This window comes from Cajanus cajan, chromosome 7 (assembly GCF_000230855.2).
Source record: "Cajanus cajan strain Asha chromosome 7, NIPB_CcT2T_4, whole genome shotgun sequence".
Lineage (NCBI taxonomy): Eukaryota > Viridiplantae > Streptophyta > Magnoliopsida > Fabales > Fabaceae > Cajanus > Cajanus cajan.
In genome coordinates, this window is record NC_138523.1 from 59,381,933 (window position 1) to 59,408,355 (window position 26,423).

At 30.2% G+C, this 26,423-nt stretch overlaps 3 protein-coding genes across 6 annotated transcripts; all 3 read right to left on the bottom strand.

Moving 5' to 3' along the window:
- Window positions 1-218: 218 nt before the first annotated feature.
- On the bottom strand, window positions 219-3,055 carry LOC109795746 (monooxygenase 3). Of its 2 annotated transcripts, none has more exons than XM_020355278.3 (6): window positions 2,897-3,055; window positions 2,578-2,724; window positions 1,964-2,032; window positions 1,572-1,734; window positions 1,219-1,447; window positions 219-860 (listed from the first exon to the last, which is right to left on the bottom strand). In XM_020355278.3, the coding sequence occupies exons 1-6, from the start codon at window positions 2,974-2,976 to the stop codon at window positions 307-309; spliced, it is 1,242 nt and encodes a 413-aa protein (XP_020210867.1). In that variant the 5' UTR covers window positions 2,977-3,055; the 3' UTR covers window positions 219-306. The 2 variants fall into 2 exon arrangements, with proteins under 2 accessions (XP_020210867.1, XP_029126595.1); XM_029270762.2 differs by having other exon boundaries at window positions 1,964-2,048.
- Window positions 3,056-8,860: 5,805 nt separating this feature from the next.
- LOC109796573 (Splicing factor, CC1-like protein) lies at window positions 8,861-17,055 on the bottom strand. Of its 3 annotated transcripts, XM_020356240.3 has the most exons (14): window positions 16,884-17,055; window positions 16,167-16,755; window positions 15,000-15,081; window positions 14,850-14,906; window positions 14,326-14,381; window positions 12,415-12,649; window positions 12,021-12,104; window positions 11,619-11,693; window positions 10,764-10,847; window positions 10,068-10,132; window positions 9,748-9,985; window positions 9,575-9,663; window positions 9,368-9,482; window positions 8,861-9,270 (listed from the first exon to the last, which is right to left on the bottom strand). In XM_020356240.3, exons 2-14 carry the CDS (start codon window positions 16,688-16,690, stop codon window positions 9,229-9,231), a joined length of 1,746 nt encoding a protein of 581 aa, XP_020211829.1. In that variant the 5' UTR covers window positions 16,691-16,755; window positions 16,884-17,055; the 3' UTR covers window positions 8,861-9,228. The 3 variants fall into 3 exon arrangements, with proteins under 3 accessions (XP_020211829.1, XP_020211830.1, XP_082916447.1); XM_020356241.3 differs by lacking the exons at window positions 16,167-16,755; window positions 16,884-17,055 and adding an exon at window positions 15,281-15,303; XM_083060321.1 differs by lacking the exons at window positions 16,167-16,755; window positions 16,884-17,055 and adding an exon at window positions 15,233-15,290.
- Window positions 17,056-20,131: 3,076 nt separating this feature from the next.
- Window positions 20,132-26,201, bottom strand: LOC109797257 (translation initiation factor 3 (IF-3) family protein). The gene is made up of 8 exons (XM_020357238.3): window positions 25,925-26,201; window positions 25,648-25,744; window positions 24,864-24,934; window positions 24,260-24,358; window positions 23,629-23,682; window positions 22,660-22,728; window positions 21,593-21,655; window positions 20,132-21,477 (listed from the first exon to the last, which is right to left on the bottom strand). The coding sequence occupies exons 1-8, from the start codon at window positions 26,105-26,107 to the stop codon at window positions 20,617-20,619; spliced, it is 1,497 nt and encodes a 498-aa protein (XP_020212827.1). The 5' UTR covers window positions 26,108-26,201; the 3' UTR covers window positions 20,132-20,616.
- Window positions 26,202-26,423: the final 222 nt, after the last annotated feature.

Genomic DNA, 26,423 nt, shown 5'->3' on the forward strand with positions numbered 1-26,423 from the left:
ATGAGAAATGTGTGAAGGGAATTTCTCCTTGAAGGTTACTTTGTTGAGATCAGCCTTGTATTTGGCATTCAGGAATCACATGAGGTTTCTGATTTATTCTTTCACAGTTTGCTAATTAGCATCAACATTTAGCAGTTAGCACCATTGATTAGTTGTGACTGGACCTTTACCAATCAAAATCAAATGACAATGAGAAATAAAAAATCTTACATCAAAAGGAGAACAAGGACTTGAAGTTCATTTTAGAACATGGCAAGATGAAAGGCAACACAGATGGACTGAACATTTTACAACATAATTGTGTCACTAAGAGCTATTTAGTTTTCCACAATCATAGCCTGACTTACTGAACAATAGGCTAACTAAGAATGAAGCCAAAATGTTGTCCCTCAAAAAGGTAATCAATTTGGACTCAGCCTGCTGAATAGAACCAACCATATAAGCTGTAGCAATGACATCAATGCTTCTCCATCTTCTCCCCTTTACATATTTCTTCAAGCTTTCCTCAATCCTTTTGTATTGGCCCTCTTCTTCATCCTTCCCCTTGATATGTGTATTTGGTTCTTTGGAGAAGGCCTCAGCTAAGCACCTGGCTAAAACAACCCCATCTTCTAGGGCACAACATCCTCCTTGGCCTAGGTCAGGAGTCATGGGGTGGAAAGCATCTCCAGCAACAGAAACGTTGCCTTTACTTATGTTCCCCAACATGAGTTCCAAGGGATGTCTATATCTCAATGGAGCTAATAGGAAAGCATCTAGTGCTGTTTTTTCTATATAGGATCTAACATTACTTGGCATTTTCTCAAGCTTGTTTAGCACATATTGTTTCAGTTTGGCAGGGTTCTCTTCTAGCTCTTTGTCTGAAGACAAGTAAATGTGACAAAAAGGTAAGCATACAACTACATAGGCTGAAAATGAGTCAAGCCAAACTAAATTGAGTTAATCGACTTGACCGGATAATATTTGATTTAACTCAAATTCAGGTCATTTTTTTATCGAGTCTAATTTTTAATTCAAGTTCAATTTATTTAGTCCATAAACTAAATTTAATAAACTAAATATCGAATTGAGTTTCAAATTATTTCTGAATTGATTCAATTTATTGTCAAGTCTATTATTAAACATCATTAGGATATTATATTATAGGCACCGTGAATCAATGCTATTTTTGGCAATTGAAGTTTCCACAACCAAGAACTTTTATGTTTGAAAATTCACCTTGGTTGTTGGGTGTCCAAGTGAAAAACCAGTAAACAGTTTTCTCATCACAAGGAATAACTCCAGCTCTAAAACCTTTGCCAAAGAACTGCATGAACTTGGGCTCAAGCGTGTGATTGGTCTTGATCTCGGCACAACCCCTGATTGCAGATCTCTTTGTAAAAGAGGCATTCTTGAAGCCTAGCCACTTTGCCACTATGGAGTTCACTCCATCACACCCAATCAATACCTTTTTCAATTGCAAACATTGATAACTGATGTATCAATTGAAGTTTACTAACTTGGACTCATAATAGAAAAGTTGTTTGCTTCTTATATATGAAAAATCTTTGCTTATTTCCCATATTGTTTACCTTAGTTTTGATGGTTGTCCCATCAGCAAGATGAAGTATCTTATAGAAGTCAGATTCCTCAATAGCAACAACCTTTGACAAGTATCTGATGGTTCCACTTGGAAGCTCATTGGCAAGGACTTCCAACAATGACTTTCTTTTAACACAACGAATTTCAAAGCCCCTTTTGCATCACACAAAAACACCAATCATAGCAAAAATATGGATCAAATTTAAGAACTTATAATAAACTGAATAATTATCCCCCAGCAGAACAAAATCATACAGGTTAGTTTTAAACTCAAATTGAAACATGTACACACTAATTCTTGCATGATTCTCCCGCAGGAAAAAAAAAAAAAAAAAAATACAGCCAAGGCGTATTGTGTATTTTATTTGTAAAGTGTACTTACTGCTTTCCTGTTGCTGTGAAAGACGCAGCTGCTGTTTGTTTCCCTGTTACCAACGAAGTAGACACCATCCTGCACTCCAATTCCACTATTTTAGTTTCACAGACAAATAAGTTGGTCAGCCAAACACATCCTAAATAATTTCAATAATTTCAATTATTTTTTAAGTCCATAAATATGATTCACGTAATCTCTAAAAGCTAATAATTAAACACATAATTTTTATTGACTAAATATTATTTTAATACACAGAAAGGAAAAATCACTAGATTAATCTCTGTGTCTTAAAACAGACCTTATAATCATTGAGTTAAGAAACTTGATTTAAATAATTTGAATTTACTCATCATTAGCATGACAGACGTAAAATTTCACCAAATAATTTCACCAATTAACATTAAAGTTTTATATATGTGTAATAAATAATTTCATTAAATATCAACGCCTGTGATCAAAATAAAACTCATTTTTGTTTAAAAAATAACACCAACATTACTCAATAGAATTGTATTTAAGTTTTTTAATTTTAAAATAGAAAAAAAAATCAATTTTGAGACTTAAAATATATTTTACCTTAAAAAACAATATTAAAAAAGAAAAGTGAGTGCATAGCATACCCATTGAGCTGGACATGTTGATGGCGGAGAAAGTCTCCAACGCCAACAGCATCCAATGCCTTCCAAGCATTTTCCCATATTGACAAAGCAAAGCCAGAGACTCTCAAACTATCTGATGATTCTAACACCAAACTTGGGATACCCAACCTATAACCATCAATATCAATTATCAAACACTAGCTTAATTAAATTACATCAATTACTCAATAATAAAGTATATATAGTTAATTAAGTTGAGGACTCTTTTAATAAATAAATAAAAAAAAATCAATTAATGGTTACAAGGATAAATGGTTTGAGAGAGAAAGATTAAAGATACCTGTGAAGTGCTAATGACGTTGTAAGGCCAGCAATTCCAGCTCCGACAATCACAATATCTTGAACCACTTTTGTTTCCATTGTTATTATATGATATCTAGGACTACCAATACCTAAGTGTGTGTAAATGCCACATATTCTCCTAGTATTTATTTCCACTTTCTCTCTTTCTTAATTGGAATATTAAATTAATATATTGAGTAATCTAGCTAAGCACTTACGTATGTCTCTTCATCCCTTGGATAGAGACAGTACTGTTCAAGGAAAAAAGCTCATTATTCAGTTTGGAGTTTGGACAATCAGTCACGCTCGACGGATTAAGCATTTTTCATAAATAAAACAAATGCCATTCACGCAGTGTGAAAGCCAATAATTAGTTTCTCTAAAAATTATAATATGCTAAGTTTATTATTTTTTGTAACTTCATCAATGAAGGTGTCTTACATAATAAACAAACGGAAATATATACGTGGCAAATGAAAAAAAAAATAGTCCTTTTAAATTATTTTAAATTTACTTTTAGCCTTTCAATTTTTTTATTTATTAAATTAGTCTCTATAAAAATAAAATAAGTTAAGTCTAATTCTTGAGAGATATTAATTTATTTTTGTTTAGATTGGACAATAGATATATATAAATCATTCTTTATTTTATTCACTAATACAATAATTATATATTCACGAGTTATTATCATGGTGAAAATTATTTGTCAGTAGAACATATATTTTTGTTATGTCTATTATAGGTGGAAATTTAATTTTAGTAGAGCATTAAAATGATTTAATTATTAATTTATATTTACAAAATGTTTTTTTTTATAAATATTATTTTAATATCGATGATAATCAATCATAAGAGCATTAGATTGATCGTTACACACATTTCAACATTGGTATAATATTATGATGAGCCCATGATACAAAGTACAAACATCTCCTTGCATTAATAATACACCTCCATTATATTCTTTTTTATTTTAAAAATTACCCTTAATGTTTTTTTTTTAATATTTCTTGACATTATGAATTCCCCTTCTTTTCAAGGTTCCATTTTTTTTAATCATTCACCCCTTTTCTGTCTTCTTGCCTCTAACATTTAAATTTTTTTTTTCAAGTACTCACTCCTTTTACATGAACCCATTTGCTTTCTCTTGTCTCCAATGTTCCCTTATTTTTTCAAACACTCATTCATTTCACACACCCCTTTTTCCGATTTTCAGGATTTCAAAATGGACTAAAATGGTAGTTTTTTTTTTAAACATATAATTTTAAGATTCTTGTACATCATTTCTTTCATGTGCACTAGTTACCATAAACATTAATTTTAGTGTTTTAAAAAAACTTTTTAAAAGAATATTTTTATAATTATGGAAAGTATTTTCTAGAATTGTGTTTTTCAAAATACTAAAGAAGAAGGAGGATAAAGAACGTGGTGTACACATCATGAGGGAATTATTTACTTGTAAAATCAATTTTTAAAAATTGAATAGCTGAAATCCTTGAAAAAAATGGAAGAGGGTGTGTGTGAAAGAAGTGAGTATGAAAAAAAAAAAACTAACCGTTGAAAGTAATGAAAAGGGGTTTGTAAAGTTGAAAATTTAGAAATTATAATATTAAAGATATTTTGGAGAAAAAAAAGTATAATGAACGTGTATTATTAAGTAGGGAAGGGCATATATTATAAGCCTTATGATATCCATTTTAGGACTTGAACTCTTACAAATTTATTTTTGGTCATTATTCAAAAAATCTCACACTAATAAAAACTTTGTGAATACTTATAAATATATTTATTTCTTGTCCTAACAATATAAAATTTCATTTGTATCCAACAATATTAACTATTATCATACATTTCAACAAATTGATGACATTTTTAATCACTCATTATAAAATAAAATTAAATATTGTTAAGCATTATAATAATCATATAACATTTATATATGAGGAATGTTATAATAACACCAGTATAACTTTTACTAAATATTACACCGCTCAATAACTTTATATTAAATGTAAATTTTGTAAATTCAACCGTTAGATTGAAAGTTTTTTACTTTTAAATCATATGTACAAAATTTTATATTAATCCAAGATGATTTGATACTTTTTTCTTATAAAAAAATTGACGTAATATATTCATTTCAAAATATACTAAAATATGAATACTTTGATTACTTTTAAGTTGTTGTTCAATTTTAACAAAATTTGATATACACATATAAAGTGATATGAACTTCCAATCTAACGGTTGGATTTACAAAATTCACATTTCATATAAAGTTATTGAATGGTGTAATACTTAGTAAAAATTACACCGATGTTATTATAACCTTCATCATATATATATATATATATATATATATATATATATATATATATATATATATATATATATATAATTATTTACATTGATGGTTATCAGTGGTGAAATTATAATTTTTTTTATTATAAACATAAAAAATATTCTATAATACTTTTACATAAGAAAAATATTACAAATTTTTAAAAATACATAATCTCAAAATAAAAGAAGTTCAAAATATATGGATAATCCCTTTTTGTATAGGCTTCTTCATAATATTTTTTTTATTATTTTATTTTGATTACTTTTAACTTCAATATTTTTTTTAAAAAAATATCTTATGGGACAAGACTTTTTTATGGGTAATTTTTTATTTTATTATATATATATATATATATATATATATATATATATATATATATATATATATATATATATATATATTTGTGTTGGAGCATTTGTCCTCTTTCAAATATATGTGGATCCACCACTAATGACCAATAATCTGATAACATCATAATAGCATTTATCATTTAGGAGACAAAGCTAATCATATTATACTTGTAGTTAATCACATATAATAATAAAAAAAATCTGATAAAAAATTATTGATTATTTGAAAGACAAAATTATTTATTTTTTAGATGTTTCAACAAACTCATAATATTTTTAATGACATATTAATAATTATATACAACTATATTTATTTACTTCAATTACTTATAAAATAAAATTGACTATGGTTAATCAAAGTTGATGGATAAAGAAAGACGCATGTACGAAAATCTAGATTACGATCGCACTGTATGTGGTCATGAATTGTGTCATATCTTATCTCATACATACAAAAGAAAGTTAGTTGAATTCACAAAATAGAATTTGAGTTCCATATGTTCCATATGATGACCTTGTTTGGTAAGAAAAATAATTCATATGTGATGATGAGTTATTGACATTAGGGATGATGATGAGCTGTCACCCATTCCTCTTTGTTTTATTCAAAAATATATTTTACAGATGTCTAAATATAAATCGTTAGATCTTTCCGAAAGTATGTGTCTAATTTTATTTATTTTTAATGTGCATGCATTTAAATATTTATTTGCTTTTTCGTGTTTGAATTTATTTAATTTTTGACTGAGCACAATGTTATCTAGTGGGATGATTTTTTTGTTCTTTAAATTAATTTAATTCTTAACTATTTTGTTTTTTCAAGTGTTTAAATTTAATTGTTTAAAAGGATTTAGCAGTTCTCTATTTACAAATCTTATTTGAACTCATTGTTAGTTTCCTCATTTTTTAATCCTAGAATATTGTAAGAGTGTGTTTTGTAAGCCATTTAATTAATTTATAATTTATAAGTTTGTTTGATGAAAATAGAGGGATTTAGTTATAAATTTATCACACTTAGTTAAAATGTTTTTTTCATCTCCTTTTTTTTTCCATAGACTACTTAAAAATATGTTTATCATTTAATCTTCTAATTTGTTTTTTCATACACTAATTGTATTATTAACTGCTAAATATTACACTATTCATTTTAATTATTGCATTGTTTATACTATTCATTTTTAACTTATAAATAGTATTTGATCTAGGCAAAAAAAAATATAAGACTCTGAAATTAACTAAAATTTTAAAAAATAAATAACACAAAAATATATTTTTGCACACAAAATTTAAAAATATATTATCAATTAGCTAATTTCATTTTTTTTACTATTTTTTTTCAACTCTTTCAACTAATCGATTAGTTTAAATTTTTTTTTTAAAGGATTAGTTGTTTTTTTTTTATTGACAACCACAGAGACACAGAGTATGTTTGTGAAAACATTTTAAGTTAGCATCTATCTTTTTTTAGTAGCTAAAAAAACATGTATGAATATATTAATAGTGTTTGTTAAACAAGTTTATATAAGTAGTTTGTATTGTTTTATGATATGTTACTTTAAGTAGCATTTGAGCTTCTACATTACAACTTTTTTATATTTTCTTTCTATCCTTAAAATATTTGTTAACTTGTTCAACCTTTTTAAACATAAAATAGAATGTTATTATTCTTTTTTGGTTTTTCTACTTCTTTTGAATGAATTTTTTAATCATTTTTTTTACGTAAATTGGGGTTTTAGTAGAGTACAAAATATGAAGAATTTTTTTTAGAACTATATAATGTAATTATAACAATTAGTGTCTAAATAAAAATATTTATATAAAGATATCATTTAAATATGTCCCTTCCAGTTATTTTATATTTATTTACTTTAACATATAACTTTATAAAACAATTATGATTGAATAAGCTGACAAAACAACTTCCAACTTCCAATACCAAGTATCAATTATTTTCTTTCACTTTTTAGTTAACTTTTCGACTAGCTAATTAGATTATTTTACCAAACATTCTCGTAGTCTTACAAAACGTCTTCACTCGTGAAAATGATATAGTTATTAGGTTGAAATATTTTTTTTTTTAATTTTTATAATTTCACTTACTTTATTTTATAATGTGAATATTTTTAATTTTTATATTTATCTTTTTTAATCATTTTTAGTCTCCATAATTTAAAGATTTTTTTTATTCCATACACTTAATTTTTTTAATCATTTTATTTCTTAACATTTTTTTTGTAATATTGTTTCTTTTATATTGAAGTAAAATAAATATTAATTCAATTTTGTGTGTCTGATATCAAATTTATTTAGTTGAAATTATTTTAAATTAGGTCTCTTAGTATTTCATACTTTTTTATGCTCTCATATAAAATGTCAATTGTTGAAATACTTTTTTTTTTTACTTACGAAATTAAATATATTTATCATATCAATACAAAAGAGACAATATTAAAAAAATAACAATAAAAATAAAAAATTAAAAATTTGTAAATATTGACTTTAAAAAGATTTATTTTAAATTATATGGACTAAAAAGGCTTAAAAATATAAGTATAGGTACTAAAAACATATATTTTAAATTATAAAAACTAAAAGATAAAATAAGTGAAATTATAAAATAAAAAAGTATTTTAACTTAATTATTATAATAATTTTTTTAAAAAGACACATTTTATGTGACTTTCAGTTTGTTGTTAAAAAGTGGTTTTTATGCTGTTTAAAAATTTTAACAATTTCTGCAAAAAATAAAAAATACTTTCAAGAATTTCATTAGAATTCTTGTTAATTATTTTGATTATCAACTAAATGTATTTTCAAACTAATTGCCTTTAATTTTTTTGAGTTAGATAAGTCTCAAATACTTATAAATATATTTAATATATTGAATTAAAATACACTCTTTTGAGGTTGTTAAAAACTGACATTTAAAAAAATATGAACCATTTTTAAAAAAGTAGTTAGAACTGAAAAGTTACTTGTTGAAACCATTTTGGATCTACAATTCACAAACCACTTGAATTGTTTGGCTTAATCTTCTGTCATTGCTACCATCAATGGTAGAACAGAAGCTCCATCCTCCAAAAGTTCTCTTCGATTAACCATTGAATCCTCTGGTTTGTAAAATCATTGAACCATCGCATTGATACAAAATTAAGAAAGATTACTCATGACTTTGAGGGGGGAGATATGCTGGGAATATTTTTCCAAAACAATTTAGCGGAAAATAAAAGGAAATTAGACACCAGCGAAGAAAAGGTGCGGACCATCGTACATCAAAAGTCAAAACTTTGTGATTCCATCAGCCAAAGTTAAATTACATCAATGTTTGTTTCTAACATCACAAAACCCTTGTTCCAATCAATAACACTGTCAATCCACAAGAGTAATACCGTAAATACTAAATAGGACGCTTAAATCAAACCCACACCCCCCAAAAAATGATGCGTATTAACTGTAGCTTTTACTAATAGCAACATTTAACATGCCCAAGAGAAATCAAAGTTACATGTGAATATGTGCATGATTAAATCTTCCTCAAACGAAACCATACGAGGTATAATTATGAGGATGATTATTTCTGCCCCAAGATTCCTCATCATGCAACAACTATCTAATACCAAATACTGGACTCTGAATTTATCTGCTATCTGGGAATTTCTCCTCATATGACTGAGGCACCTGCCAGCATATACAGGATTTAATGATTTGTGGTTAGGGTAAGATGTTTATCAATTGTGGATATCCAAAAAATAAAAAGAGAATCCATCATATGTACCATGAAGCTTGCAGTGATCATCTTTCCAGCAAACCATCTTCCGTGCAAGGCCCGTTGTGCACTTATTGCAGATTGGGTATCTTCAAATCGTAAGTAGACAAAACCAGCACTCATCCTGAATATCATAGAATAATAAATAAATGAAAATGCCACAAATTTATCGTCTCAGAAGTCAAAGAAGAACATAAGAACTACTAGTTTACTTACTTATCAACATATATGTGCTTCAACGTCCCAAATTTAGAGCTCTCTGCTTCAACATCTTCTTTAATATCCAAATCAAAATCTGGTTCAGTCTGCAGCACATCATGCCGGTAATATCATTAGACCACAAAACCAAGTATGAAACAAAAAAACCATGTATATGACTATTTAGCCACCTCATCTTTGGGATCAAACATATTCTTTAACATTAAGCATTCACTTGGAACGCCAATCGTATCAATGGATGGAATTGTAGCCGTAGGAATTTGGAGACTTCCACCTGCCAACCCAGCTACTGGTGCAACAGGAGAAACCAGTGGAGAACCCACAGATGCAGTTGCAGGTATGGTTCCGGATGCTGGTAGATTAAGACCAACGTTGTTGACAACAGAATTACCGAGGGAACCAACCATGCTGTCAACAAATGCACAAAAAGTGAGATTATGATTATATATTGATCTTGACTTGTGAAAAGCCAAAATGGCAGGTGACAAACCTTGATGCACTGCCACTTCGATCCAACTTCTGCATGAGTAATGCTCGAGAACATGCATTCAAGGACTGGAAATTTAAGAAAAGTCATCCAAAACAGCGGTTTGTAATAAAACTATCAGAAGTTAAATTCTATTCAAATAAAAAGTACTAATTAATACCAATTTTCAAACAGAAACAAATATTTTGGTGAAGCTAAATATATCACATCTATCATGGTTTATTGAATATCAAGATCATTGTAATTTGTATTTGTCAAAAGAAAAGGAAAGGGGAGACTTTTTCACACGTATAAAAAAAATCCCCTTATTTCAAATACTAATATAATCTGCTGAATCAAGCAGGGTCTAGATTCAAATCAGTACGGACTAACAGAAGATCCTTTAACAATTTAATTTTGCTAAAATACAAAAATAATCCCATCTTCTAATATTCAGATTTCAGAACATGAGCAGCCAACCCTTCAGGTCCAAAATATGTAAAGTATTTAAATGATCACAAATGAGTAATAATCCTCAGACGCAATACTCATTCAGCTTCTAATATATATCTAAAATAAAGAATAGATTACTCCAACACAATAGAATAGAGTACCCAAGTTTAATTACAGATTTCTGGTATAACCACACTAATGGAATATGCGTAATTTAGTAAAACTTTAAGCGGTCATAACCAGTTTTCTTCAAAATAGATTACTTACCAAGCCACCTCCTTCATCATCATCAAAATCACCAGTATTTCCTCCAACTTCTTGCATTCCAGATTGATCAGTAACAGCCGATACCTAATTCATAAAACAAAAAATGGAGGCAATAAGCTCATCCAATTTAGATCATCTATGCAAGAGATCATTGCCAGAATATCCATTCGGTAGCCAATCCTCACAAAATGCAACTTACATACAGAAAAATAAAGTCGAGCTCAGATGAAAAGCACATGTTGATATACAACCCCGAAGATCATCATAGTAGTTATCTGAAAATCTATATTTCAGAAGGGGGTAATAGAGAACCAGCAGACCACACAAGTCATGCTGACACTCAGGAAAGAGGAATAACCACTTATCCATGTGTGAATATTCAGTTAGGAGGGGGATAAAAAGGAAGGATAGGAAGAGTATAAAAGAAAGATGCATGTAGAACTGTTTGAAACTCTGAAGACAAAGGATTTCTCCTTTACAAAGAGTATAAAAGAATATGTTTGAAACTAATAAACATGAGTAGAAATTAAAAGAAACCCCTCCCCTCCCACAAAAAAAAAAAAAATCATGTACAAGATTCTAACTGGTGAAACACTGCTTTCCAAAAACTGGTCTGGTTAGTATATAAAAGGTCGAAGGATTCAATGAAGACCCATTTTAATAAAACTCATCAGTCCAGCAAGTCAGCAACCTATTGGCAAGAATCAGAATGCATGAATGCTCATTATGACATTTCAACAATTCACATTGCATAAAATTTAATTATAATAGTACGTCAAACTTTAGCACACATAAAGCCTAATTTTAGTAAAAGAAGGTCAACTAAACTCAGATCTATGAACAAATCAACAGTACCTTGATTGTCCTACCACCAATCTCTAATTGACCATTCAAGCTCTGAGCATTTCTTGCATCTTCAAGGCGTGCAAACTACAGAAAACAATTAATTATATTAAACTACAAAGCTGGAAACAACTGCAACTAGCAGAAAGCATTATGATAAAGCCATGTAGTAGAAATGTAGAATAGCTTCATATCCCAGTAGTAACTTCATTCATGAGTAGATCATTACTCCATTGGGTCCAAATAGAAGTTCTCCTTCAGTTTAAATTCATTGATAGTTTCCACATAGAATGAGCAATTTGCTCATATATGCCGACAAAAGCCTATAAGTATGATTGAAAAGAAAAAAAAAAGGTACAAAAACTACATGTAATTAACTCAGACGAATTAGTAACTACTAGTTATAAAATTCACCTGCACAAAGCCAAAACCTTTGCATTGCCCACTTTCATCAAGAGGCAGTTGGACTAGCTCAACCTGACCAAATGCCTCAAACACCTAATCAAATTAACAGAAGAGTAAAAGAGAATGATACAATCAATTAGAAACAATGTTGAAAATAAAAATATTATTGTCAGACTGCAAAGAAAAGCAAAATCTTGACTAGTTATAGAAAGAAATGTAAGTCGAGGAAAAGTGGCACAAACAAAAGAAAAGGAGCAAATAAGTTCAGTCGAGCACCCAATCTCATTCTAATCTTGCATTACATCATATGATGAAGACCCCTTTTAGTCAATCAGTTCTAGAGAACCAATCACAAAATGAATCAATAAATTAACAAAGTACAAAAGAAACAAGAAGTGCTCACCCCACGAAGATCAGCTTCACCAATACTGATATGCAGATTGCCTACATACAGCCTTCTCGCACCCCCAGAATAAGGGCCTATAAGTCCAGTGGGTCCAGTAGCAACAGATGATGTGGACTGAACCAAATTCTTTTCTGCTTCTGATGGCTTCACCATCACTGGCTGACCAAGAAGAGGTTGGCCCGAAAGTGCTATAGCCATGGGGACAGACATGACATCATAAAACTCAATATACCTGGAAAAGGAAAGCAGTACATGGTCTGTTTAAAAAAATTCAAGGCTCAAGTCTAGCCTATTACCTGTCATAAGATTTTATTTTTTTTTTTCAAGTCTGGCCTGATCTTTTTAACAATCTGACTTGGTCTGTTAACCTATTTCATATTAAAGCCTTCATATATGTATAATTTATTTCTTAGTAAGATAATCGACTAATTGGTTGACAAGGAAAAAATTCTATTTAAAATTAACTATAAACTATAAAAATTAAAATTACTGCTACTCAAAGCATGAGACAAATGGAAATAGGCTGACCATAGTTTATGAGAATCAAGTGTAACTTATTTAAAATATACAAGCCTATTTTTAAGGTCATAAGGTGTAATATGACCTTCATGATAACTTACTTAAACATATAATTCACAAATTTAACATGCTTAATATTTAAAAAGGAAAATACATATTGAATTTAAACATTATAACAAATTTAATATAATACTTATACTAAAAAAAAATTATTTATCTATACCTATATATAAAAAGGGACACATGGTTTATAACCAATTTTTTAACTCCACATTTTCTTAGACAATTCTACCCTTTAAAATTTTAAATAATATTAGAAATTAACCACTCAAATAAGTTAAATAGCTCTAACCATCCAAATTCTTAAACACCTTTATTACTTAGCTACAGTTTTATTTTATTTAAATTTTATAATAAAATAGAAGCACAAAGTGTCTCAAATTCACTAGTAATTACTTAAATAGGTTAACATATTAGGCATAATCCAATGGTTGTTATAACTTATAAAAGCCTTGGCCTATTTTTTTTCTAAAAAAGGTGACTTGGCCCTTATACAGGCTAGGCTATAAATTCCCTTTGGGCAGCCTGAACTACTTACATCTTTAATATTCATACATAGCCAAATAAGAAGGAGGTTTATACTATCTACCTTAAAATATATTTACAATTATAAATTTTTTTAGTTACAACTGCTGACAAAGTGATTGTGACTACTGACCAGTGACCTGGTCACATTACCACATAAATTGCATCCTGGAGTAGAACATTAGATAAGAGCATGAGAGCAGTTAATTTAGATCATCCACGTAAGATTGAATGGTCATGGTTAGATTCTCTCACTCTCACACTTGATATGTGTGTGTAATGCTTATATGTTACATGTGTTAATTTTACATTTTCTTCAATCTTCACAATATATCAGTTCATACATTAGCTCAACCCCAAGTTAATGTTCACAAAATTAATATCAATGAAGTTACAAGGAACTCTAAGTTGTACAAACTCATACGAATCAAACATTAATACTAAATTTCAAAATATAATCCTATCTCTATTTATAAATACATAACAGCACTTAAGAGAGAAAAATAAAAAGATTGAATACCAAAGACAAGCTTGAGTGCGTCTTACTCCGCTTCGAATGTATATTTATAATATCAAAACAATATCAGAACCAGAAGTACAATGAATACAAATAGACAAAAAAAGGGATTACAGTCTGATCCCTATGAGGTTATGACAGGCAGCTACAGCAGGGAAAAAGATATTACAAGACAGATAATAATAATAATAATAATAATAATAATAATAATAATAATGATGATGATGATGATGATAATACAAAAAACAAAGTTAATTTAATTTTTATCACAGTTATGTGATGCTTACCCAACACCCTTAGAACGTCTTGAATTGCGGTCCATAATCAGGCGAACATCTCGCACCTAAAAATAGTGAAGAGATGTCAAAAACAAAGGTTGAAGAACAACTGCCTTTTTGCAAGCAAATTAAGAGAGGGAGGGGGGGGTGGAGGAAAAACACCAAATGAAATATGAGTTTAAATTTGGTCCACCGAACAACGTATAACTACATACACCATCAGAAAGATTTACTGATGTGTCTTTACTCTATGCACTATCAAGGAATTTAAAATAATTAACGTTATTAACAAAAAAAAAATGGATTTCCTTCTGATGCTTCCATAAATCAGAGAAAGGCCTTATATGCCTCTCAGATTTATATTTTCATCTATCAATCTCTCACTCTTAAAGGGAGACAAGGATCTATTAGATTCAAAAAGTCAAAAGGAAACAAATCATTTTTCATGAATAACGTCGATAATTAAAGCCAGCTACAGTAACAGAAGAAAGCAATTTTGACATTAGCAAATAAAGTGAATGGAATATTATGACCTTGCCAGCCCTTGAGAAGAACTCGTATACATCTCTTTCATCTGCTTTCAGAGAAATCTGTGAAAATGTTTTGAAGATTAAATCTGGACTGGAAGTTAATGAATATTAAAAACAGATCATGTGATTGCATTCTAGATGTATTTGGAATACCTGATAAGCAAACACAGTTCTTTGATCTCTTTCAGGATCAGCCTCAGGTTCTTTTGCTTCATCCTTTTTTTCTTTATGTCGTCTAAAACATAAAAAATAAAAAATAAAAAAAGACAAAATTATAGCCCAAGTTGTTGAAATACATGCAACCCCTTTATAGCAGCTCAGATTTGAAAATAACAATAACATCTATGTAACAAACTATTGCATAAACCAATTTTTTTCCAACACACAATTTTCATGTTCCTTAAATTTGCAACATGGCAGCAAATTGTCTTTACATGTATAAAGCCCAAATCCACGTGACATAGGCCTGCAGGGAATTGGATTAAGTTAATATGAAATCCCCAGGTAACATAGGTTTGAATTCATGACTTTGCTTCTTAAACTTAAAAAGAATCAGACCCGAGGATTGTTGGAAATGGTAATTAAAGGGAATGAATGTCATCCAATTGCTATTAACACAAGATTTTGTACCTTCTATAAATAAAACAAAATCTTATATTGAAACAGCATCACCAACTTGGATTGATGGCAGTGCGAGAGTGAGAGACCTAATTGCATTAAGTAAACCTGTTAAAAGCTTATATATACCGAGTAAGAGAACCATAAGCATAAAGAATGAAACCATTTAAAAAAAAAACTAGCTTTATATAAGACATCACTAGTGCTGTGATTAAATTGAAGGAAAGAATCAACAGCAACAGGACAGCACAGTACAAAAAAAAATCCTAGGCATGCAATAGGTAAATCACTAGAATCCGAAAATATAAAAAAATAAAGGCCTTAATCACATTAAACAAAGCAAGGTACCACAATTGACGATAAATATGACAAAGGTGAACAATCTAAAGGGAATTTCATACGAACAGAACTATCTAAATATAGACGACTTAATGATGAAAACCATTAAATAAGTGGCTTTCGGGTAAATAGCATTTCTATGTCCTTTTCATATCCAATGCTCTGCTAAAGAGCAATACTATACAAGTATACACACTGCAGGCATGTTAAGGTGGAAGGTTAATCCCTGTTCACAATGGATGCAGTGAGACAAGAAGAAACAAAACTCTAGGCTAGCTTGATAACAATCACCGCCGAAATTATTATTTTTGTATAAACTAGAGCAGCAGCTATAACGAGTAAAACTAAAATAGGAAACAATACCTGGTTTCTCTATCCTGTTCCCTTGATTCCCTCACCCTTTCTCTGTCTTTGTACTCCTTATCCCGGCTTCTTTCCCTATCTCCATAGTCCCTGTCATCCACATCACCCCGATGCCTTTCGGGTCTACTTCTGCTTCGCCGTTCCCGTTCAGTCTCGCTCCCACGGTCCCTCCTGTCCCTTTCTTGGTCACGGTTGTCTCTCTTCCTATCCTTGTCCTCATGATCTCTGTCCCTGTCCCTCTTCCTTCTGTGCTGATCCCTCTCCTTCTCTCCCTCTCTGGACTGCGAACCGTGGCGAGAGGAACCTCTTTCTCTCTGCCTCTCATATTCACGAGAATCCTCTCCGGATTTTGAATGCTTGGAACGGAGACCAACATCATCATAATCCTTATGCTTGGAATTCCCACCATGCCCCCTCTCTTCGGACTTCACAGTTTTGTCACCACCATTGGCCCTGTGCTTCTCCTTCTTAACTTGAGGCTTTTCAACTGCGTTCTCTAAATACTCGTACTCATCAAAATCCATGGCAACTAACAACTATCTATCAAACTCGAACAACGTAATTTAGAGGAGGTTGTTTTGCTGAATATCTGCAAAAGTAATTAATGACGAGGAATCGTTGAATTGAAGGTGGGTGATGCTACATACAATGCATGAGTCACTGGGAACCTAATTGGAAAAGTGAATAATCGAAGAACAATAACAATAAATTAATGACCTTATTGAGCGAAGTTGGAAGAGTTAGGGTTTGAGTGGTTGAATCTGGAAACGGAGCTTAGAACAGAGAGCAGTTTCAATTTTCAACACAGTGCTGCGCGTTACCACTTGCCGCTACCACACTCAAAATTTTCCCCCAATTCTTCAAATCAAAATCAAAATCAAAATGTGAGGGTCCAAACTTTGTCTTATACTGCATTGTACACATCACTAATATAATAAAAAATACTAATTAGTGTCATTAACGTGTAATATTGACCCGTGTTGATTGTTGAGCCGTTATAGAATGGGCTTTTTTTGTTGCATATAAAATGGGCTTTTGAAAATTTTGTGTTTCTTGCTATCCAGTGTATTCACACTCCCATTTGGGCTAATGATATATACGCTTCTTTTTATAAGTACACCTCTTTTATTTAAAAAAAAAAACTTAAAATATCTATATTTTTTTTTATTCTCTAAATTTTTAATTTTACATCTTTAACTTTCAATTTATTATTTTTTCTTTTCACACACCTCTTTCTTTCGCTTTTCCAGTTTTTACATGTATCATCTTGTCTTCCTCTAATTTCTCACCTATTTTAGTGGGTAGTTTTAGTTGTTTCGATTTTTATATTATTCTCTTATTTTCTCATCTCTTTCACTTTTTTACATGCACCAAAATCATAGAATTGGTAGGTGACAATATTGTAAGTACGTGTAGCTTCCTCGACAGTTTCTATCAAACTAGACACACATTTTTTCTTTCAACACTTCCTTTCCTTTCACTCTTCCAAAAATCTTAACATGTTTAGTGTTATGAAAAAGACGTTTTTAGTATTCTATAGTACTATGCGGATAGTGAAATTAGTAGGAAAATTAAAACAAAAGAAAAAAAAAATCTAAAAATAAAAAAATTAAAATTACTTATTAATATAGGTGGGGTGAAGAAAAATTAAGGGAGTGTATGTGAAAATAAGAAAAAGAAGTATGTAAAAAAAGTGTTAAATTACATGTTAGGAATATAAAATTAAAAAAATAAAAATAATAAAAAATTAAGAGTATTTTAAGAATTTAATTTATTTATAAATAAAAAAAAAGTGTACTTAAAAAAAAAAAAAAAAAGACAGGTGTATATATCATGATCCCTCCCATTTTATAACACGCCAATTTTTTTAAAAAAATCGATGCAGTTTAGATGAGTGATTGAACCTTTTTCATGTTTTCCTTCCACCATTAATCTCTGCACCTCTACCAAACAAATGCTTTGTGATCAAACCTTTTTCGAAGAAGTCTCATTACATTTTCTCTAAAAATACCTGGATAATCGTCGACAAGCAGTTGCATGACTTGATAAATTCCATAATACATTTACAAACATTTCAGAATTATATTTTCAAAATATACACAAATACTAACAACGAAATCATGTTGAAAATAAAGCTAAAAATGATTCAATGACTTTGGAACTAGTTACATAAAAGAAAGCTTTGTGGTGCAACTCTTTACAATTTTTGGTGTAGTTCATACTTCAAACTTTTAAATGCAATAAGAATAAAAAATAAAAATAAAAAATCAACCGAACTTAAATCTTAAGAAAAAATAATAATAGATCTTGATTTTGCCTTGGAGGACACCTTAACCTTCAACTCAGTATTGTTTTTATTAATGTAATAAGTATATGGAGACTATTTAAATGTTTAAACTATTACATAAGACATTTTATGCCTACGTGTAACAATTTAATGTTTATTTTGTATATTTTTTATATTTATTAGTAGAATTAAAATATTTCGTATTTTTATATTTATTTAAAAATCTCTATGAATTATTAATGTTTGTTGAACTAGTTTTATGCCTAATCTTTGAACCTAAGGATTTAAGTTTGTAAAAATAATTAATTTTTAATATTATTTTTTATTATTTAAAAATTTAAAAATAAAATAATCTAAAAATTATGTACGTAAAAATAGGAAATCACTTTTATATATAAACATTAAAATGTAAAAATATTTATAAATTTCACTTCTTATCAGATATTGTTATTACTTATTAGAATTTTCTTTAATGTCTGAAACGTCTATCACATGCAAAACTATTTTCACTGAATTGTTTTTAGTAGGTTTGTGATTTTAGAGAATTGATAATTTATGATGAATGAAAATATGGGTTTATATAACAATTTTATTAAAACAACTAATTTTGTAAACTGGTCCAAATAAAAATCTAAAAAGAAACCACTGTTAAAAAAAATACTTTAATTTTCATGTACAAAATAGTATAAACAAACTATTTTATTAGTTAACTAGTAATGTTGTCTATGCAATGTGCATAATAAATTGGTAATTGCTTATTTTATATAACTTCAATTTATAAGTTTAGATATATACATATATACATATATACATATATACATATATATATATATATATATATATATATATTAAACAAGCATGTTTTTAAGTATTGTCTTAAATGAAAATATTTTTAAATGCATTTAATATATTATTTTTCATCTTTATTTAAATTGAATTTCAATATTTTAAAAACATTAATAGTTAAAATAATTTTGTATGAAAATATAATTATTGAAAAAAATTAAATATAATTCATATTTCAAAAATATTCATTTATTCTAAATTTTAATTTAACTATTTTATATATTCAAAATGTTAATATTGTATAAATTTAAGGTATATAAAATAAATATTCATCCTATTAATTGTTCACATTAAAATATTAGTATATAAATATTTATAATATATAAATTATATAATAATTATAATTTATAAAAATAAATATTTTCTAACATTAATTTTATTTTGGATTTGTAATAAACAATTTACATTATAATATAAAACTACTTTTAATTATAGATAATTTCTTTTAAAAAGATATTGAATTACAATTTAAAAATAAAGAAAAAAATTATTTAAGAGAAAAGAAATCAAAAAACATCTAAAAACACTTTTGTAGAAAAATACTCCTAAAAAAACTATTATTAAAAAATATTTTCTAATAACATTCTCATTTAAGATGATTATTCTAATTTATATATAGAAATAAGATTAAAGATTACCAAATATAACTTCATAAATACTTTTGAATGTTATCAATCTACATACTTGACACAGTCATCATTCAACATAAATATTCTAATGAAGAAAAGACCAAAATTTCATAATTTTAAAATTAGAAGAATTAAACGATTCTATTATAAAATAGAGACTAAAATAATAAATTAACAAAAAAATTGAGAGATGGAAATTGCAATTTATGCAAACAAATATCTGGAATGATATCAATCTTGTCTACTTGACAGTGTCATCTAATGATAACACTTCGAATGTTATCAATCACAGAATATATTATTAAACAATAATAGAACCAGATCCTGCTGGAAGGAGGGGCAAAACAAATACATCGTACATCAAAATTTCAAGTGGTCTGTGGGTAGTTAAAAAAACCCCTTCTCCACAGTCAAATAAAATAAATATTCAAAATTGTTCCCTTCCATGCTAAAACTACCAATAGATGATGCAAAACTCTCAACTAAACAACCAGACCTGTTCCTCAGGTCAACCACGGTAAATAAATAAATACAGCTGCAAGCCCTCTGGAGTGAAGGGTGTCACCCATTGCTTAATGATTCTAGAGTATATAATGTGTCATTGGGCCATGAAATATATTACCCATCCTATATATCTCAATTTTGATACATCCCTCCTCTATTTGAGTTGCTAATATTCCTTATTTGCCTACTGATTCCCTTCTCTGCTCCTATGCATCCCTAAATTTACACCTTGTGTCTCAGGGCCTTTTGGAGTACTAAAATTGCCATAACTAGAAGGTCTTGTGGTATTTGGAGCACCAGGATGCCTGGGAATGCCCTCATTTGAAGCACTAAAATTGCCATAACCAGGCCTAGGGGTATTAGGAGCAAAAGGAGGATGCTTGGAAAAATTCTCATGGGGAGGCATTGGGTGTCTTGATCCAGGATTAAAACCTTGCCTGTTATTTTCTATTCTGGGATCAACATTTACCGGTGCATGGCTCGGCCGATTCCAATTCGGGTGTGTCGTCGACCTGACTGCATCTCTTGTTCCTGGACCTTGGTAGTTCATACCTGTATTATTTGGTGTTTGTTGGAATCTACTTCTTGGCTCTACTCTTTTGTACCTATTCTCTGCCACAGCGGCATTGGATTGAACCTGGTTCTCACCATGATGAACAGCTCTTCTATACCTATTTTCTGGTGCGGGATGAGATACTGGATCATTGCTTCTTGACATAAAGACAGCTTCTTCTGGAGCAGCATTTGTTTGATAATCAGGAGAGGCAGTCATATTCACGCTGTTGTTAAATACAGGCCAGGAACTTTTAGAAAACTTGTCACCATCAGAAGGCACCTTCTCCGTTTCAAACCCAGATTCTGTGTGACTCTTATCTTCAATGGAATCACTAGAACTGGCTGTTGATGTCTCCATCTTGACCTGTGTTGCATCTTGCCCTTTTTTCCCACCTTTTTTAGGTAGACCAAATTTTATGTGTCTGACGAGCATATGTGCATCTTTTTTTGCCATATGTGGTCCACTTTCCACAACACAGACATCTTCTATCTGCAAAGAAATTTTTAAACGTAGAATGAAGGGTTATAGAGAAATGGGAGAAAAGATTAAAAAAAAAAAAAAGTTCTGACAGAAAAATCCCAGAATAAAGTAAGAATCTTCATACCAGAGCAAGAAGAGGAGAAAATACTTCTGTCAAGTCCTGGTTTTCCTTGGCTGATATCTTGCACTGTTTTAAATAGACAAAAAAAAATCATAATTATGACATTATCATTCACCAACTATACATTAAACTATAACTTTGAATGATACAATGGATGAATGCAATATATATCGTTAAAAAGATATAAGATCATACATGATTATCTCATTTTATTCTCTTCTATCATTTTTCAAAACCAGAACATATTATCCGTTGAAGTCAAACTGCATTATTATTTTATGATAAAATACCTCACGTAATAAAATTGCATGCTCAATCCAACCAATAATTTGCATGTTCCTCGCACTAACCATTAACCAAGAAGCCTAGGAAATGTGATTAACATAATTAACCCATTATTTTTCTCTCTTTTTTTTCTTATAAGCATTTCTTGTGAATTTCAATAACAGCATGTATTTAAATAAATCTCAATAACTCTTGTAATCATTTCTTCTATATAAATTTTGTTCTGCTGGATGCCCAAAATCACTCGAGCATTTTTGTTCAAACTCTATCTAAATATTCTGTGTTTAGTTTTAATGCATAATGCACCATATAATTTTAGAGGCAGAGATAGGGATGGGGTATTTGGGGAGGAAAAGAATAATGCAGAAATATACGGGAGGCTTGGACATCAGATTAAGTCAACTTAGTTGCTGACGGTAAACAAAAGGGAAGATGCTTAATAACGCTCTACATCTCCATTTATTCACTAGCTTTTCATCAACCCATACTGTGAGGTAGTAAACAGTTGTTCTTGCTCACTTCTTCAATACAATACAATACAATACAGCTGTAGGTAAATCATTTTACATGGCAACTTGAGGATTTCAGGTGAAAGTTGCACCAGTGCAACCAAATTGAGAGGTTGCACAGTACACCCAGCACTTTTCTAAAACTAAATGCATATTCAACCCTTTGCATGAAAAATAAACATGGAAACACAATTACTTATGAGATTGCTCCTGAAACACATTAGAGACAATATAGATAAAAAAAAATATAGTTCAAAACCAAACAACAGAGAGTACCATCACTCGATAACCCTTCTCAGCTAGCTTTCTAATCATATCTGCTTTGACCTTCAGGTCTCTTGCTTCCTGAAAACATCAACAGCAGAAATTTCAATCCATCAAATTTTACATTTCCAGGATAATGAAGCAAAATATGACACTCACTCAGAATACAAAGACCACACTTGGCCCCAAAACACAACACACACATATGAAGATATAATACCATGCAGGTTCAACATTTCTCCCTACAAATTGAATCTTGAATGGTTAATTGCCTTCTCTAGGTCACTTATTTGTGTTGGGCACTAAAAGCCATGGGCCAGCTCAAAGAAAGCAAGCACCAAGAAGCTGAAAGTGAAAAATATTTAGCTACAGCATATAAACCATAAAGGACTGCTTCAGCAGACTAAGGTGATAGAACCTATATCCTAGTTCGATTGCATGTGAACCATCGATACCAAAAGGTGGGTACAAAACATACATTTGTCTGGCTAAGGTTTGTTTTAAAATTGGGTAAAATTGATTTTGGTCATAGATTTATATCAGGACGTGTTTTTAATTGGAAAATGTGAAAATTGATTTTCCAATGCCAAAACAAACAAGGGTTCCAGCTAAGAATTAGAAACCTAGTAAAAACTACATGCTACTAGACTTAATTTTATACTGGGTAATAGAGGTGTCAAAAATGGTCTGATCTTAAAAGAGATGGCCTAAGAAGAACCGAGCCAATGATTTGGAGGCCCAAAACCTACCGGACCAATATACCCTGTACATTTTTTTTGTTTTTTATTAGTAAAAATAGAAAAAAAACAAAAAAAAAAAACAAAAAAACAAAATAAGATGAGCCAATTTGGCCCTGGCCAGGTCGCTTTACATATGTTGGCCTGCCAGCCCAGTCCATTTAACAACTCTAGTAAATTCTTATATGAAAAAGTTTGCTATAATATTTAAAGGATATGGAAAAATAAAAGAAAGAAAACTTACAGTTTTTGCAGAAAATCGCACTTCCTTATTATCCTTTCGTAGTGTCATGTTAGCCTGCATTTGTCAGAAAACGGATTAAGAACTGAACAACATTACATCTAATGAACTAAAGATTAAATGATTGTCTTTGACAATTCACTAAAAAGGCCATCTGATTCATTTAGCCATGCATACTGTAAAGGCCTAGACCAAGCAGAATCAAATTATTTCAAAGATAGCAGGCACATGATAGCTTACTCCAATAGAAACATACAACTGTTAAAGCCACTCTTAGCAAGTTGATCTTGACTTAAAAAATTGAAAAATATTAAAATAAGTATGTACCTGTAACTTGTACAGTATGCAGTGATTTGGGAGCTTTTGATACCCATAATCCCAATTTAATTTCCATCTTACTTTTATCTACTCATATCTGATTATGTTGCCAGCATATTTAGCATATGATATGTAAGGAACACAAATTCTAACAGGCAAAAAGCATGTGTAGTCCTAGTGCTTGGCTAATAAAGATTCATTTGTTTGAACATGTCCGTATCAAATTAAAATGAGTAAGACAAAATTTGTATCATTAATTTCAACCAAAAGCAATTAAAGAAATTTTGTGAGCAACTTCCATAGCATACTACTGTACCTTGCTTTTAGCACGCTCCTTTTCCCATTCTTGTCGCTTATACATTTCCTTGTGGTAGTCCATAATTTTACAGACAGGTGGTTTAGCACTTCTATCAACCTGTAACATGACCAAATTTTCATATAATAAATGTCACAAGATATGGGGAGCATCCTAATGTGCTTAACCCAACATCCCAACCTTCTCACATGTATTCTTAAGCAGATTTTAATGTTTTACAGTTTGACAAATATGATACATGGCTATATAGGTTATCTATCACTTGTCACAAAATATCCCAAATATTAAGCATCTGTTGTTTGTGGTGATGAAAATAATCACTACATTATGTTAGACACTTGCTCATATGTTTTTGCCCCAACTTCAGGTTAGAACATAGAAGGATTAAAGTCCAAAACCATCATAACAGAAATAATTAAAAGATTCCAAGAATGCAAAAGTGAATAAATAAATCATTCTGTAAAAGATGAATTTACTAGAAATTATGTAATCTACTTTAACTCAGCATCTATGTTTTGAGAGTATCGTTTAAAAAAACCTTAAGGAAATTTATATAAAGAAAGTCTCATTTAACATGGAAAAAGACATAAGAAATTTCATTTACCTCAACTAAATCAAGTTTGAGCTCCTTGGCAAGTTCCAATGCTTCAAACTTTGGTAGTATTGAATGCTGCCCTGCATTAATTCATACATTCAATGGGAACTTCAAAGCTCAAGGAAAGCTTCTGGTGCATTATGGTTAAATAACACAGAAAGATGATCTTCCAAGTCCATGTATATTATTTACATTATCAATATAGTTCATATTTATGTGTGTTTCTTTGAGCAGCTTCAAGTTGCTTAGGCCTAGGCAAGGCCCCAGACTAAACTGCAGTTTATCTTAGTTACAGCGATTCAAGAATGAGAAAACAATTATTTGGTAATGATGTGCGAGAGTAGTACGACTATTACAAATAGCTCGATGGCTTTATGCTCTAGCAATTTGTAATAATACCATTCCACAGTTTAATCACTTGAGAAAAATAAAGAGTCAACAGACAAAAACAATGACACCAATCATGATTAAAACATTACAAAATTAATCAACCAAACCAGTCTTAGAACTTGTTTGGATAAGCTTCTCCAAAAACACTTTTAGGAGAAAAAAATAGAAAGGAAAAATCAAATAAGCTTCTTCGTAAGCTAAAATTAGCTTATGCATATAATTTATAGAAACTTTCTTCAATTATCTTATCTAAAATCTTATTTTAACTTATGCATAAGTTAGATTTAGTTTTAGTTTGTGGAGAAGTTCATTTTCATTTTCTTTCTTATTTTTCTCTCCTAGAAGTGTTTCCAAATAAGTTTATCCAACAATTCCCTTAATTCAAATGCGTAAATAGGTTTACCATCATCCCTCACAAGCCTGATATATGTAGCTTTGATTTTGTCATTCAAACGATACTCATCGGAGTCCTCCTCCTCATCCTTGGGCTTTACCTGAAACTGAAAAAAAAAACAAAGTATTATCATATTCAAAGAGTAGCCCACAACACCAGGCCCTGATCTAAAGGAAAATGATCCATTACTCGGCACAATTCGAAAATCAGGAAGCGACCCACTTGCAAAAACAGAGCAAAGGCAGCAACTTTGATAGGCTGGGGCAATGAAAGTTGAGAAAATTACCTGAACGGGTGCAGCGAAGAACCTCACAGATGAGGGTCTGCGATGAAACACGGAATAGGGATGAGGAATGTTGATAGGGCAGGGTTTGGGAGTGGAAGCATGGGGAAGGCGAATGTAACATCTTTGGAATTGGATGGAGAGGGTTTTGAGGTTGGGATTTCTGATTCGGTGCCAAAACGCCATGACCTCAAACGAATGAAACGGTTAGATTAACTGTAACTGAGGTCGGTGTTTGTTTCGCAGAGACAACCTCAAAGTGTTAGTGTTACCATAGTCGCGTGTTCTCTCTGTAACCATACCTTTTTTTTTTACTTATGGGAACTGACATGGGCCTTGCTAATTAGAACTGGGCCTATTCTAGAGTTTCCACCCAATCCATAATAGGTCATAATATTTTGGCTCATGATATATATACCTTCTTTTTTTATAAGTACACCTCCTTTTAAAAAAAATAATAAAATATTATAAATTTTTTTTAAATTTAATTTTATACTTTCAA

Excerpts from the sequence above, each read along its gene's own strand:
- LOC109795746 (XM_020355278.3), bottom strand. The coding sequence starts at position 2,976 with ATGGAAACAAAAGTGGTTCAAGATATTGTGATTGTCGGAGCTGGAATT. Across the intron at positions 2,725-2,896 it reads ACGTCATTAGCACTTCACAG|GTTGGGTATCCCAAGTTTGG; the intron begins GTATCTTTAATC and ends TGATGGTTATAG. Across the intron at positions 2,033-2,577 it reads CAACATGTCCAGCTCAATGG|GATGGTGTCTACTTCGTTGG; the intron begins GTATGCTATGCA and ends ATTGGAGTGCAG.
- LOC109796573 (XM_020356240.3), bottom strand. The coding sequence starts at position 16,690 with ATGGATTTTGATGAGTACGAGTATTTAGAGAACGCAGTTGAAAAGCCT. Across the intron at positions 9,664-9,747 it reads TGTTTGATCCCAAAGATGAG|ACTGAACCAGATTTTGATTT; the intron begins GTGGCTAAATAG and ends GATGTGCTGCAG. Across the intron at positions 9,483-9,574 it reads AAGCACATATATGTTGATAA|GATGAGTGCTGGTTTTGTCT; the intron begins GTAAGTAAACTA and ends TATGATATTCAG.
- LOC109797257 (XM_020357238.3), bottom strand. The coding sequence starts at position 26,107 with ATGGCGTTTTGGCACCGAATCAGAAATCCCAACCTCAAAACCCTCTCC. Across the intron at positions 24,359-24,863 it reads TCAAACTTGATTTAGTTGAG|GTTGATAGAAGTGCTAAACC; the intron begins GTAAATGAAATT and ends GTCATGTTACAG. Across the intron at positions 22,729-23,628 it reads TGCGATTTTCTGCAAAAACT|GAAGCAAGAGACCTGAAGGT; the intron begins GTAAGTTTTCTT and ends TGATGTTTTCAG.